The sequence below is a fragment of the Zootoca vivipara genome, chromosome 7, assembly GCF_963506605.1.
Source record: "Zootoca vivipara chromosome 7, rZooViv1.1, whole genome shotgun sequence".
NCBI classification, from domain to species: domain Eukaryota; kingdom Metazoa; phylum Chordata; class Lepidosauria; order Squamata; family Lacertidae; genus Zootoca; species Zootoca vivipara.
In genome coordinates, this window is record NC_083282.1 from 48,961,048 (window position 1) to 48,976,176 (window position 15,129).

Below are 15,129 nucleotides of genomic sequence, written 5' to 3' on the forward strand. Positions count from 1 at the left end.
CAAAGACTGGGGCAGCCAACTGGAGCAGCGCACAGAATCCTGGATCACCATTTGGCTGTTATGCAACCTCCACCAATTCCAAAAAAACAGTTCTACTTTGCTGCTGCTGCTGCTGCACCTTTGAAATGATCATCTAAATGCATCCTAATTGCACACAACAGATTAACCCAGCCTCCCCTGACCTGGTGCTCTGCAGATGATGATGATGATGATGATGATGATGAATTACCCACCCATTACCCTAAGGTCTCAGGGTGGGTTACAACACTTCAAACACAATATTAAAAACAGATTAAAACAACTAACAATCGTAGAAATGAGGTAGGTCCTAAAAAACGTGCATCTCAAGTGTCAAAAGCGAGTGCAAAGATGTTTTGGACTACAATTCCCAGAAGCCCAAGCCAGCATGGCCAAAATTCAGGGATGGTGGGAGCTGTAGTCCAGGGCACCAGGCTGGGGAAGGCAGTATGGCCATATACCACATATTCAGAATGGTTATTTAGCAATACTTTTCTGGGTGTGATCAGACTCCCTTTCTTTAAAAGTTTCCTTGGTTTTTAAGTTTTTAAGCAGAGGTTGGATGGCCATCTGTCATGGATGCTTTAGCTGAGATTCCTGCATTGCAGGGGGTTGGACTAGATGACCCTTGGGTCCCTTCCAACTCTAAGATTCTATGATGCCATTTGAGATTAGCCACAAAGTTAGGCGAGCATGAGGTAGGCATCAGAGTTGAACTAGATTGCTCCAAAAGCTTCTCTTCCCCCAAAACTTAAGATCCAAACCCACATGCACAGCAATACATTTGCCACCTTACCTGACACAGATACCCTCATGATCGCTTCCAAAGGCCTGTTGTTATCCAAGGCCCTGCTCAGACGTAGCTCTCCAGTGCTGTGGTTCAGGAGCACCAGCCTCAGTTCATTGCCTTGCTCAAAGCTGTAGGTAAGCATATCGGAGACATCTGGGTCATAGGCTGGGATTCTGCCAATCACACCCGTGGGGAAACTGCTGGACTTGTTGGTGATATAGTTATTGAAGAGGATCTCAAAATTCTTCAAGACAGGGATGTTGTCGTTCTTATCCAGCAGACGGACGTGCACAGTGGCCCGGCTGACGAGTGGTGCTGAAGTAGCCTGGACCACAATGACATACTCCGACTTGGCCTCATAATCCAAATCCATCAGTGCCGTCAACTCTCCGGAGAAGATGTCAAGTTGAAAGACCTCGGGGATGTTGCCTTCCACTATCTGATACATGATCTGGGCATTGGTGCCCTCATCTGGGTCGCTGGCAGTGATCCGGGCCACCACTAAACCAATGGGGCTGTTCTCCTCAACAAAAATGTCAAACTCATCCTGTTCAAAGACAGGGGGGTTGTCGTTGACGTCAAGAACAGTGATGTAGACATCAATAGGGGTCCTCATGGCTGGCATGCCCTTATCGACGGCATATGCCCTAAGCTCATACAATGGGACATTCTCCCTGTCCAGCCTGCGCAGTGTCCTAACAATGCCCGATGTGGATTCAATTATGAAGTCTCCATCCCCATCGTCCCCACCCTGGAAAGTATAGAACACCCTCCCATTAAGCCCAGAGTCTCTGTCGGTGGCAGAAACCTGCAGGACACTTGTGAAAGCTGGTACATCCTCATATACAGAACCTTGGTAGTTATCCCTTAAGAACTGAGGTGCGTTGTCATTTACATCGTTGACTAGGATCTCCAGGTAGGTAGTATCTGATTTCTGGGGGATGCCATTGTCCCGGGCTGTAATTGCCAATGTGTAGGACACCTGATCCTCATAGTCCAGCTCCATCTGAGTGGTGACAGCACCAGTATCCATATCTATCTTGAACTGAGGGATACTGTCTTCCATGAAGTAAGTAATGCGGGCATTCTCTCCCGTGTCCTCATCCGTAGCACTAATGATAACTACAGTGGTACCCACTGGCCTGTCCTCATTGATGTTAACGGTGTAGTGAGAGCTTTGGAAGACTGGCCGGTGTGTGTTGGCATCCGTCACATTCACAAAAACCTGGGCCGTGTCGAGTCTTGTGCCATCGGAAGCAGTAATGGTAAGCAGGTACTGACGCTCTAATTTGTAATCCAAGGGTAGGGCCAGGGTGATGAGACCCCCACCACTCTGGCTGGTTATAGAGAAGCGATTGCGGGTATTCCCATTGGTGATCTGGTAGGTGATGACGCTGTTGACATCCCGGTCAATGGCAGAGACCGTAAGGACACTGGTGCCCACAGCAGCGTCTTCATTGAGCCTCATGGTATATTCCTTTTGAGTAAACTCAGGATTGTTATCATTGACGTCCAGGACGGTGATGCTGACACTGGCCGAGGAGGTCATGGGGGGGCTACCGTGATCTCGGGCCTCAACACCAAAGTTGTAGAAGTCCACAGCTTCACGGTCCAATTCAGAGGCCACCACAATCCAGCCTGTGTTGTTATTGATGGTGAAGGGGAAATCAGAGCTAGTGTCAACTAAAGCATACTCGAGCCGAGCGTTCTCCCCAGAATCCGCATCAATGGCTTGGATGTGGATGACAGAGTAGCCCACAGGGACATTCTCCAGCACCGTGGACTGAAAAGGGGTGCTGACAAATATGGGGGCATTGTCATTGACATCTAACACCTGGATGGTCACCAGCCCACTGATGTTGGAAAGAGGGGGCCTTCCTCCATCCTGAGCCCTGATGCGGAGGGTGTATTCCTTGTTCATCTCATAGTCAAGCTGGCTGACGACATCAATGTTACCTGACTGGGCATCGATGTAGAATTGGCCACGGGTGTTGCCACTCATGATGCTGTAATGCACCAGAGCATTGCTGCCTTTGTCCCGGTCGGTCGCATTGACCCGCAGGATGTGAGTGTTGGAGGCCACGTTCTCAGGCACCTGCACCACGTAGCGTTTCTCGCTGAACTGCGGCGAGTTGTCGTTATCATCCTCCACCGTGATGTGGATCGTGGCCGTGGTGCTGCGTGGCCCTGGGTCTTTGCCTTGGTCGTTGGCCTCCACCATCAGCTGGTAGGCCTCAACCACTTCCCGGTCCACCAGGCCGTTGGTGCGAATGACGCCGGACTTGGGGTCAATCTCAAAGATCCGGTTGGAGCCGTTCCCGTTCAGGATGCGGTAGAGGATGTTGGCGTTGGGGCTGGCATCCCCATCCGTGGCCCTCACCGTCAGCACCTCGTAGCCCACCTCCAGGTTCTCCCGCATGCTCTCCTTGTACTCCTGCTGCTCAAAGACCGGGTCGTGGTCGTTGGTGTCGCTCACCGTGATCATGAGGGTGGCCAGGGCGGTGCGGCGTGGCACACCGTGGTCCGTGGCTGTCACCCGGAACACATGGGTGCTCTTGGTCTCCCGGTCCAGCTCCTCAGCCGTCGTCACGGCCCCCGTCTCGGCATCGATGGCAAAGAAGCTGTTGGAGCGGCTGTCATAGAGGGCATCCATGGAATAGTCCAAGCGGCCCCATTCGCCCTCATCGGGGTCCAGGGCCCGCAGCATGATCACAGGGGTGCCCGCCGGCCTGTTCTCCGGCACTGAAGCCTGGTAGGCGGGCATTTGGAACTGAGGGCTGGCGTTGACGTTCCTCTTGGCCCGGCTGCTCCCCGCGCCACCTCGGGGGGCCCCGTCGGATTGCCACAGCTTCTCCATCTGCTGGTGCGAAGAGCCCAGGCCGAGGCTCCACAGGACAAAGGTCTCTCCCTCCTCCTCCTCCTCCTCACAGAGGCTGCACAGGAGCTCCAGGCGCAGCGGGTGCCCGGAGCGGAGGCACCTGGCCCGAGGGGGCAGGAGCAAGTCCTCCTGGAGGTGGTCCGACGGCTCGCTGTCGCCTCGCAACCGGCAGCGCAGCCGGCAGCCTCCCCGCGAGCTGGCCGGCGGCAGGGGGACGCGCGCGCCCGGCTCCATGCACAGCGCCCGCCTGCGCCCCCTGCGGAACCGCGGGCCCGGCTCCGGGGCCAGCAGGAGCCGGCTGAGCAACACCAAGTCGCCGTCTTCAGCCGCCGCTGCTGCCGCTGCCGCGCCGCCGCCGCCGCCGCAGCGCGGCCCGAGCAGGTGCGCCCAGAGGCCGCGGGCAGGACGCGCGGCCGGGCAGCGCCACGAGAGCGGCGGCGCGGCGCAAGCGGGGAGCAGCTCCGGCTCCGGCGGCGGCGGCGGCCACCCCGGTCCGCTGAAGGGGGCGCAGGGCGGCCCCGGGGGGCTCCGGGCTGCGGCCGAGCGGGGGATCCCCAGCGCCGCCAGCAGCAGCAGCAGCACAGCCCGGCCGGGGGCGCAGCAGCCGCAGCCGCCGCCCATCTCCCGCCGCCGCCCGCAGTCCGGCTTCCTCTCGCTCCGTCCGTCCGTGCGTCGCTCAGCAGCTGCGCTTCATGCCCAGCGGAGGATCCGGGCCGAGGCGCCCGCCGGCTCCGCCGATCAGCCCGAGCAGGTCCGCTGCCGCGTGCGCTCTTGCTCGCAGCCCGCGAAGGTCTCGCCGCCTGCCAACCAGCCCGGCAAGGCTCCGCTGCGGCAGCAGCTCGCCGACGCTCATTTCCATAGACCTGCGGCTCTTAAAGGAGCCGCGGCAGCCCCGGCTGCTGGAGAGGAGAGTTAGCCGCGCGGTGGGGCCCGCCCCGTCGTTATAACGCCACTTTCTCCCCCAGCGGCGGCGGCAGGACTGCTGGAGAGTTTCTGCCGGGCTCCTGTTGGCCGATGGCCGGGCCTTAGGAGCAAGCCGGGAATAACGGGTGGCATAGCTGCCAAGTTTTCCCTTTTCTCGCGAGGAAGCCTATTCAGCATAAGGGATAACTTGGCAGCTATGACGGGTGGTGGCATTGAGCGTGTACAGAGTGCAGCAGGGCCTCGGCTTGCTCATGTCCGCAGGCAGCCTCTGCCCATCTGGACTGGCTTTTATTTATTTATTTCTGACGTTTATATACAGTCTTTTCTTCAGGGGGTGTACATGAAGCATAGAACTGGAATGGCCGTGGGTGCTTTAGCGGAAATTCCTGCATTGCAGGGGGTTGGACTAGATGACCCTTGGGGACCCTTCCAACTCTACAACTCTATGATTTCATGATCCACCAGAAGTGCGGAAATCGTTTGCCCAATGTGGGGCTCAAACCCATGACCCTGAGACGAAGAGTTTACTGACTACGGCTCTCCTGCCCACCCCCCATTTCACCACTGCAACAAGCTTGTGATGTAGGTACTAAGAGAAGGTGACTGGCCCAAGGTCACCCAGTGAGCTTCCTGGCTGAGTAGGGATTCATATCCTGGTCTCCCAGGTCCAAGTTGTATTACTATTGCAACCCTTCCAGAGAATTTGTAAACATGTGACCATGGGTCTCTGGGGTTTAATGTTCAGTGCCAAAGCTTAGCCCTGAAAGAAATGAACCAGTAATGAGCATGCATAGAGTTCCTTTTTTTCACATTTTAGAGCAGAAGTTGCCCACATAGTGCCCTTCAAATGTTGCTGGACTACAACTCTCATCATCCCACCCTTGGCCATGTTGGCAAGCATCGATGGGAGTTGCAATATAACAACACCAAAAACACACACACACTGGCTATGCCTCCCTTGGGGAACTGCAGCCAGCTTCCATATACTGTATCTGGGATTGGAGGAACGGCTCCTGGTGTTCTGAACACTGGGGCTCTCTCGCAACATGCAAAATTCCATTTGGGAAAACCCCAACAGTTAAATCATTTTAAAAAGCCAATTTATAATGTATTGTAAATACACACAATGGAACTTCTGTGCCTGGTGCATTTGGATGCGTATACCCATTCTGCATTTTTTTAAAAAAAGACCACAAATTTGATGTGGCTATAATGGCTAGTACCAAGGTTTTGGGAGCTGAAAGAAGGGTGTTTCTGTTTTTTTGCCATGGCATGCTATTCATTCTCAGCAGCTGTTCAAATGCCAGTAATTTTCATTTTGCTGTTACAGAGTCTATTGAGAAAGTGACACCACAGAAATACTCTTTGTATGCTGTCCTTGTATAAACATGCACAAAAACACCGACTGTGTAGGCAAACATTCTGGATGGATTTCTGCACAGAAGCAGTTCAACTCCCACTCAAAGTGGGAATTAAGCAGCCAAACTCTGTTGAATTTCAATAACAATTGTGGGCAGGAATTGATTAAGAGGCTGCCTCGTACCGGGTCAGACCGTTAGTCCATCTAGCTCACTGCTGTCAGCAATGATTGGCAAGGTTTCAGGCAGGCGTATTTAATCTATCTATTTATTAGATTTCTCACCTGTCCTTGACTGTGGAACTCACTGCCACAAGAGGCAGTGGTGGCCACCAATTTGGATGGCTTTTAAAAAAGGATTAAATGCATTAGTGGAGGATAAGGCAAGCAGGGTCTACTAGCAATGATGGCTATGGTCAGACAGAGAGTATGTTTCTGAATACCGGTTGCTGGAAATCACAGGAGGGGAGGGGGCTCTTGTGCTTGAATCCTGCTTGTGGGTTTCCCCGATGGCATCTAGTCGGCCACTGTAAGACCAGGATGCTGGACTAGGTAGCATCTTGTTTGTAAAATGGGGAAGGGCTGGAGCTCAGGGCAGAGCGTTTGCCTTGCACACAGAAGTTCCCAATTCTTGTCATCTCTAGTTAGGGCTGCAACCTGGGATAAGCTGCTGCCAGTCAATATAGACGATGATGGATCAGATGGGCCAATGTTCAGATTCTGTATAAGACAGTTCCCTGTGTTCCTAAGAGCAGAATTCAGGACTTCTGTAGCCTGTGAAATGTTTTGTAAAAGAAAGAAATTGGGGTTCCATCTCTTCTTAGAGCCAGTTTACAAGACGACCATGGGTGGGGTGGGGTGGGGTGTGACTATGTTCAATCACTGCAAATCTTCGTTGTGCTGAACTGAAGTAAGAAGCCTGTGCTAGTCAGACAAGTAGAACTGCATAGGCTACGCTGGACAGCAGCCTGGGCAAGATACCCTGGCTGAAACCTCCCCCTCCCCCCCCATTTGACTTCTCCAATGGGTGGGCCAGCGTCAATCTTTCACTGGCTGGAGCCCGGGTGCTTTCTTTCCCTTCCACCTCCTTTCCTTTTACACCAACTTTTGCAGCACATTTTGCTTGTGTACGGTTTTGCATGTACAAGGAGCCTGCTTGCGCAAGGCTTGCCGCTCCAGGATTGGTGCTTCTTAAAAGGGCAATGCCTCCAGCTTTCTCCCAGCCTCGCTCACTGCAGGTGCACAGAACCTCAAACACGTCCCTTTCTTTGGACTGATTCATAATAATAATAAGACTGCTAGCGATGCTGCTGTATTTCCCACTTAGGTACTGCCCACTATGTAATCAGAACTTCAGTTCTTTGATTTGGAACTCATTATGACTCACATAGACACAAATTCAGATCCTCTTTCCAATGAAAACAACAACAGCAATACACTCTTATGCTATTAGATACACAAAAAGAAACTTGGGGGGGGGGAGAGAGAAAGAGTTTATGTACATCAGGCTGCAAGCCTGTACAGAGTTACTTGGGAGTTACTCTTATTGAACTCACTGGGAATCACTTTTTAACAGACATGCCTAGGATTGCACTCTCAGAGGCTGGAAGTGTCTTATGTATTTTTGTTTTTAAACAGTTGCATAACGGAAAGCGTTAGCATTTAAACTGTACAGCTATAAGTAAATCAATAATAATAATTTGCATTGATATAGCAATTTAGAAGCACTTCCTATACATTATCCAAATACTTGTTACACAATAGGCCCGTAATGTATGTCTCCACCCTGCTATTGCAGATGCGGGAGCTGAGAGGTAAGCGCTGGCATGATGCGCCTTGTGGGTTCACATCTAAAGGAAAATCTAAAACAGATGGATGTCTCAGATCATACTGCTAATCTCTTGACTCTTACTCACTCATCAGCATATAAAGGAAGCAGTTTGACATAAACCACAGCTGTACATCCTTGGATTATATTAATGGGGACCTCATTCAAACCCAATTGAAATGAAATGAAGTTAAACAGAAGCAATGTATGCTGGTGGGCCATGGTTGAAATAACTAGGATGGGCTTTTTTTTAAAAGACAGTTAACATTGTTGCCTCTTCATCTAGTCAGGGGGCTGCACAGGTATATTGTACAGGTGTTTGTTCACAACAACGACAATAAACCTAAAATGTATTCACTGGCAGGAGCTCCAAGAAAATGGTTCTCTACCTGGGCATTTTTGCCCTGGGAACAAAGGGTTTTTCTTTTGCCCTCAGAGCAGAGTAGCCAAGCACCATCACCCTGGGCAAATGACCAAATCTATTTTAATGTTCTGCTGTGTAAATCTATGGCTGATGATGGATCTCTGGTGGTTGGAAAACTTGCAAAATGGCTGAGCCAATAAAATATAAAAATTAATGCCGTTTCATCATTTTTTGTAGCTCAAAATCCTACACACACCTACTCAGAAGTAAGGCTTGCTTAGTTCAATGGGGCTTACTTCCAGATTAATCAGCACAGGACTGTAGCCCAAGTCTATTCACCAGCATCCTTTGGGTGACTATCTGCATCCTGACTTATAATAACAAAATGAAACCTCTCTGCTCTGCCAAGACAAACTCCTTAGCAGTAGATGCCTTGTTTTGAACTGGATGTAGACAACCAACCAGCCTAGAATAAACCAGGTGCAGAAAACCCAGCACCAAAGATGCTAAACTGGAACACACAGCTCCCTGTACATTGACATGGCATAGCTGGAGGCAAATTAGGCCAAGTTTCTCTTAAACTCCTGTCTCTGCTGCTAAGGGCCAAGCCGTTCTCTAGCTGCAAGCCAATCAGGCAGGCAGACAGGCTGGAGCTACCAATGGCTCCCAAGGATACAGGGAGGAATGTTGCCTCTCCTCCTAGCCTACTGAGTGAAAACAAACAAGTTAGACAGTGCCATTCAGGAGGAGAATGGACATCAATTAATTACACCCTGGATTTAGGACCCATCCTGCGAGGCATGCGAAGGAGCCCAGCACCATCCAGGACAAGAGAGACCCGAATAAGGTTGGAATCAAACTCACATACCCATTGTGAAGTCTCCAAAAGCACCTTGGGATATGAGTGTTATTGATGCATGCACTCTGATAAGAAAGGAATGCAGAAAAATGAGGCAGGGAGGGAGGTGTGGTGCTGGCTGACGGCCACTGTGTGAGGGAGGACTGCACAAAAGCCATGCGCAAGGGCACATCTGTGTGGGAAGGAATAGGAAACAAGCAAGCGCACTGTAACATGCAACCATCACACACGAGCTATTTTCTCTTTTGAACACACACATGATGTCCGCAGGATCTCTGGCACATTCGACTCGGTTTGGTGGCAGATCTGAGGTTCTGCCCATAAGGAAAACTCAGGCTAGCTAGACTCCAGCTGTTTCTGCTATGAAGCCAGAAGTAGAGAAAGAGTTGTGAGGAGAGGCTAGTTTCCAGCACTCTGTCTAGGATGGCACCGGGAGTAAATGGGTGAGCTGTACTTATTTGTAATTGTTCATTCATTATTTCATGAATACTCAAGTAGGCTTCTGCAATGAGCTGGATCCCCAGAGGGCTGATTTCTCCATGCTATTTGGATGGGTCTTTGCCATGGAAACAGTAAAAATAAAATTACTAGGAACTGGAAACTAGCTATATATCTTTTAAAAATAGCAGCAAGGAATTAAAGGCTTAAATCATTTTCATGTCTTTTTAAATCAATTTGAATCCAAGTTGAGAATACCCTGTTCTCTCAATTGTGTGAAACAACTAGATCTATTATGATAAGCTCAGTCTAAAAAGTTTAGGGGATATTTTATTCAGCCCCTTTTCATTCAGGATTTGAGGGAAAGCCTTTTGCAAAGCAAAAGCAGAATACAGGATTTTATGGCTGTTATCAAAGATGGTCAAAGCTGTGTAGCTTTTAGCTACAGATTGTATGAACCTGTAAAATAGAATGGTATCAATTGGGAAAATACTGTACATTCAGTGAGCAATGGAACCACTTCAGATTGTTCTAGGTGAGAATCTCCTCCTTGTAGACTCAGGTATCCTCATGGCAACACCACCATTATGGTAATGTGGTGGAAATCACAAAACAATTGGCCCAGTTCGTACATTACAGCACACCATTGTTAATGGCTTCCTGTGAACACAAAGATGGCTCCCACTTTGGAGAACAGGAGCAGCAAACCATAATTCTGGGTTTAGAATTCTTCCTGACCCAAGGATCAGGCTTCACTTCACTTAAACAAATCTTGCCTAACCAATTATTAGGGATTGCTGGTTTGGATGTAACACTAAGATGGGGAATGTGGGTTGGTTGCTCCCACATGCGAGGAGAGGAGCTGCGTGGGAACCATCTGTACAGTTATGGCAAACCATTAGCTAGGCTTTACTGTGTGACATACAAGTGCTGCCAATATGCTTTAAGCATGGAACAAAAGACCCTTGCTGCAAGGACCCCCAAGAGTTGTGTGGGTTCTGCTAGCTAAGTGATTAATTTCAGAAGATCTGTAAATCAGGGCTTATTATCTTCCTGAGAAGTCTATTATTTAGCATTCGAGCACTTGGAAGAACTGGCAGTTGCAGCCACAAAGAGCAGCATGAATTGAACTGTTCTGGAGAGCGAAAATAATGGAAACTATGGCTCTGTGCTTAGTCCACCTGGCTCAGGCCATCCAGATGAAGCAAGGAGAACACACATTTAATGAGGAATTGGGGGCCCTGTGAATGCTAGTCCTGGAGGAGATGAGGAACTGCTAATTCAGCAGCACTGCATTGCCAATTGATTGGTTATGGAGGGTGATGCAGGAGACGCTGCATGCATCTGGGCTTGTTGCCTGAGCCACTGATCTGAGAAACGGGTTCAGAGGCACCAGGGAAGGAAGATATTGACCAGGATTTAATGGGGAGCTAAAGCGGCTGCTGCACAGCTGAGGAAGCTGGTGCAACTCACAGGCCAAGCTTGCAGTCCTGCCTCTTCATATATTTTTTTACTGTTGAAGTGAAGACATCTCAGTAGCAGCTTCCACTTCTTGGGGAAAGACCTGGAGTCCTTCCCCCCCCCCACTTTGTACAAACGAACAGAGCATAGCCCTAAGGCGGCAAGTGAAGCACACAGATCGAGAACAAGTCAAACAAGTATTGGAAAAGAGGCAATGTCAAGAGTGGCCGGGTGTGGCCCCAGGGAACTGCTAAATCATCACATTGACAATAAAGGGAACCCTTCTGTATTGTGGACTCTTGTTCTGGAGGGAGGACAAAGAAGGGAAAACGGCACCGCCTAGTGGGAGGAAGGGGGATGTGATCGGCTGAGAACCTCGGGAAGGAAATGGTGGTAGCACCCTGGCCAGCTACTAGCTAGCCTCCTCCCAGATCCTGGGATCCTGGGCAGACTCTCAAGCACCCTTCCTTCCCTGTGTCCTGCCGGCATGTTCCTTTCCTGCCCCACCAACTTCATCCTGCCCCCCACCTGCCTGCCTTCTTGGTTTACAACCAGTCCAGTCCATCAGCTTCCTCCTCCTTAGTCTCAGCGCTGCCATTGTTCAAGTCAGCAGGGAGGAGGATGGGGGCAACATTAGAAATAGTTGGCTCTGCCTGGCATTCCCTGTGGTGTCACTGACTGTTGGGCCCTACCTGCCCCAATGGGCAGCAACCACCACTGACCTGGAGGCATGGAGCTGGTGGGCAAGGCTCCAGGCTCCAGGCCGGGGTGACTGGCTTTCATATAGCAAGAGCTCCCAGAGAGTTGTGGCTGGTTCACAGTATGGTTTCTACTCGCACAACTCATGCGGACAAATGTAGTGCACACACAGAGTAATTACAGACAGAGCCAGCAACCGCTCCTGTAATTGTTGCAGCTGGGAAGTCACCCCCTTTGTTTATCTCTCATTGTACCCGCCTGGGGATGGTTGCGTGGGCAGAGACGGCATTAAGTGAATCGACCCTTGGCACCTGGAGGGTTTAGGTGGCTGCCTCCCCCGCCAGGAGGCAAAAGAAACATCTGCCCTGTGCTTGCTTCATCCTTTGAACTTAATGAGTAGCTTCATTTTACTGGTGACTTTTAAAGGGAAGCTGAGCTGGCGCTGTGCATCCAGAGCATTGAAAGGTACAGGACAGGAGGAGCTTCCGATTTAAAGTGGCAGGGGGTGGGGATTGCATGGTGATGGTTGAGCCAGTCAGATCATCACTCTACCAAGTTTCACTACAAAAAACAACCACCATATACTGTATTTTCCCATGTTTTCCCCCTCCAATACAGTGGTACCTCGCAAGACGAAATCAATTCGTTCCGCGAGTCGTGCCGTATTGCAAAAACGTCTTGCGAGGCACCACTGTATTTCCACTGTATATCCACTAGGTGGTGCTGTGGCTTTAGGGGGGAAATCGTTTTGCGAAGCACGGCCATAGACAAATTCGACTTGTGAGTCACCATAAAAATCGCAAGACGCTTTCGTCTTGCGAGTTTTTCGTTGCGTGAGGCATTCGTCTTGTGAGGTACCACTGTAAATAATGTCAAAAATTAGGGGGCGTCTTATACACGGATACATCCCCCCCATTTCCTTAAATCTGAGTCCCCAAAATAGGGGGTGTCTTATACATGGGGGCGTCTTATAGACGGAAAACACGGTATTTCTCACCACCCCCTGTACAGTACAGCAGTCTAAAAGCAGACATCTTTAATTGACCTCTGGATTTGACTCCTGTTGGCATTCTGGTATAGAAAGCATATTCCAAGAGACCACTCACATTTTTTTTTAATCTTTCTTATCCTTAAACCAGGACTCCAAGGTAGTTCAGGTTTGTCCAAAGCAGCTTGTCCAAATGACTTCTTGTTTCAGTAGGGATTTCAGTCTCACATAGTGAATGCCCACACTGCATTTATTGCATCACACCTGTCTTCTTGATGCCATCAAAACAGCCACTGTAGTTCCTTTTCCCAACTTATCAAATGCATGCAGTAGTAATGCATTCTTTGATCTGTTCCGGGGGGTGGGGGAAAGGTTATATGCCAGAAGTCAATCCAAATATCTGAAGATAGGGTCGTGTGTGTGTGTGCGTGTGTGTGCGCATGCATACACCTGGGAAGGCAGAACTATACAAGTGCTGTCATGTTTAGAGAAGAATGGGGCGGAACAGTGAACTGCAGCTGCTCTTATTTCAAAACCCATCAGCTTAGAATCACCCCAACTGTATGCTGATACAAGCAAAGTTTCCACAAATTTCTCCCACTGTAGACTAACTGCACACCCCAAATGGGGCCAAGTTCACCTTTAGCACAGCCACTGGGAATGATCTCACAAGTCAGATCAAAATTATGACTTGTTGCATCAATCCTTCAAACACGACACTTTTGATCACGGGGTTTGCTGCCATTGATAGGGCCACAAGTCACGGAACCGACAAAAGGCAAGCCAAGATCTGATGGGTATATGATGACCAGATGGTGAGAGCAATAGTTTGAAACCATGGTTTCTGTTCCTTCTCCTTTCTCTCTCTCTCTTTTTTTAAAAAAATCATTTTTATTAATTTTCCAATAAAAATAGCCAGTTAACATAATCATAATCACAATCTAATTAAAAATGATAAACTAAAAAAACCCAAATTACAGTCCAAATAATTAATTATTCATTTTTCTGGGCTCCCCATAGTCTGGACCTCTTGAAGTATATCTCCAGTACAGTATCTTCGTTCCTGCCTTCTTGTTGTTCTTATATTTTCCACATTCTGATATTAACGCTTTAAAGTCCCTAGCTATGCAATTCTCAATCATGTCAGAAATCATATCTCCTTTCATCCATCGAATACAGCTTTATTTGTAAATATGTATTTTTCCAACTGTCTATTTGCCAGCACAGCTTTTCCTGACTTCATTCCAATCTTCCAATCCGGGCTGTTGTCCAAGTCTATCGTTTAGAGTTTAATGATGCAGCAACTCCCATGTTGTTAAGTTATTCCAGCCTGGGCTGTTGCCCAAGCCTGTTGTTTGATGTTACGCATACTGTTTGCAATATTGCAATGTAAATTAACTGTATTCCACAGATATAACTCATTTGGCGATCGATCAGCTTTTGGAGACCACACAATCCCCCCTTCTGGGCCCTAGAAGGGGGGCTGCTAGACATCCATTTAGCCTTCTCTCTTGCTGATAATGAAGAAATTCTGCAAACAGATGCACTGTATGTTATCCCAAATTATTGTCTCAAGTCACTACAAAGTCAGCCAGCAAGCATCTCCCACTTCCCTCGAAAAAGGGAGGAACGCATTTTTCTGTGCTGCGTCATATTAACAAGCACCATCTTCTTTCTTCTTTTATCTTTATCAAGTCTTTCAAGTCTAAGTAAAGCTGCACAATTGAATATTTAATTATAAAGAAAAGTCCATCTGTACTTTTCCAAAAAAAATTAGGTTTCTTAATGAGACTTGGCATAGAAAAACAATTGTAGGTATTGAGAAGAGAAAAAGAAAGTACCGATCACCTCCGTAATCCAAACACCATGATGAGAATCTCTTTGAAGTCCGAGCTTAAACACCAGGGACTGTGCCATTCTGCAGGTTTTTTCTCAGTCTTTGGTCCAGACTATGTCTACCGTGTTTCTCCGAAAATAAGACACCGTCTTATGTTTATTTTTCATCAAAAAAACCACACTATGGCTTATTTTCAGGGGATGTCTTATTAAACACAAAGGAAATTCAAATGCAATGGCAAGTTTTTTTTTGGGGGGGGGAGTAATTTAGTCCCAATCCCAATAGTTTAACCTACAAGGATAGGGTCCTGCTGGAGCCTGGTGAACAGCCTAGCAAGTCCCCTGTCCAAAGTGTTGTGTCAAAGTGGTGAAAGAATATAAAATACAGAAATTAAAAACCGTTTAGCCATTGGGGGGGGGGGAGAGAAGATACCCACTTCACTACTGGGACTGATAATAGGTGAAGAAACCAGCTGCTGCTGCTGGGTCCTGCTGGCTCACCGTGGCGCTGCTGGGCGCTTTGTCGGCTCTGCAGCAGCAGTCAGTTCCGGGCCAGGAGCCGGCAGGACTCCTCCTCTTCCTCCTGCCGCAGCCGGCGTTGCTGCTGCGCCTATCACTATGTCTTATTTTCAGGGTATGGCTTATATTCCTTGAATGCTTAAAAATCCTGCTACGTCTTATTTTATGGC

The 15,129-nt window shown here is 49.0% G+C and overlaps 1 protein-coding gene across 2 annotated transcripts in view; it reads right to left on the bottom strand.

Annotated features, from left to right (window-relative positions):
- The window catches only part of CELSR2 (cadherin EGF LAG seven-pass G-type receptor 2), a 125,136-nt gene extending 120,635 nt beyond the window's left edge, over window positions 1–4,501 (bottom strand). For both annotated transcript variants that reach the window (XM_060276996.1, XM_060276995.1), the window contains exon 1: window positions 815–4,501. In XM_060276996.1, coding sequence (XP_060132979.1) covers window positions 815–4,307 — 3,493 coding nt within the window. In that variant the 5' untranslated portion in view covers window positions 4,308–4,501. The remainder of the gene's footprint in view (window positions 1–814) is intronic.
- Window positions 4,502–15,129: the final 10,628 nt, after the last annotated feature.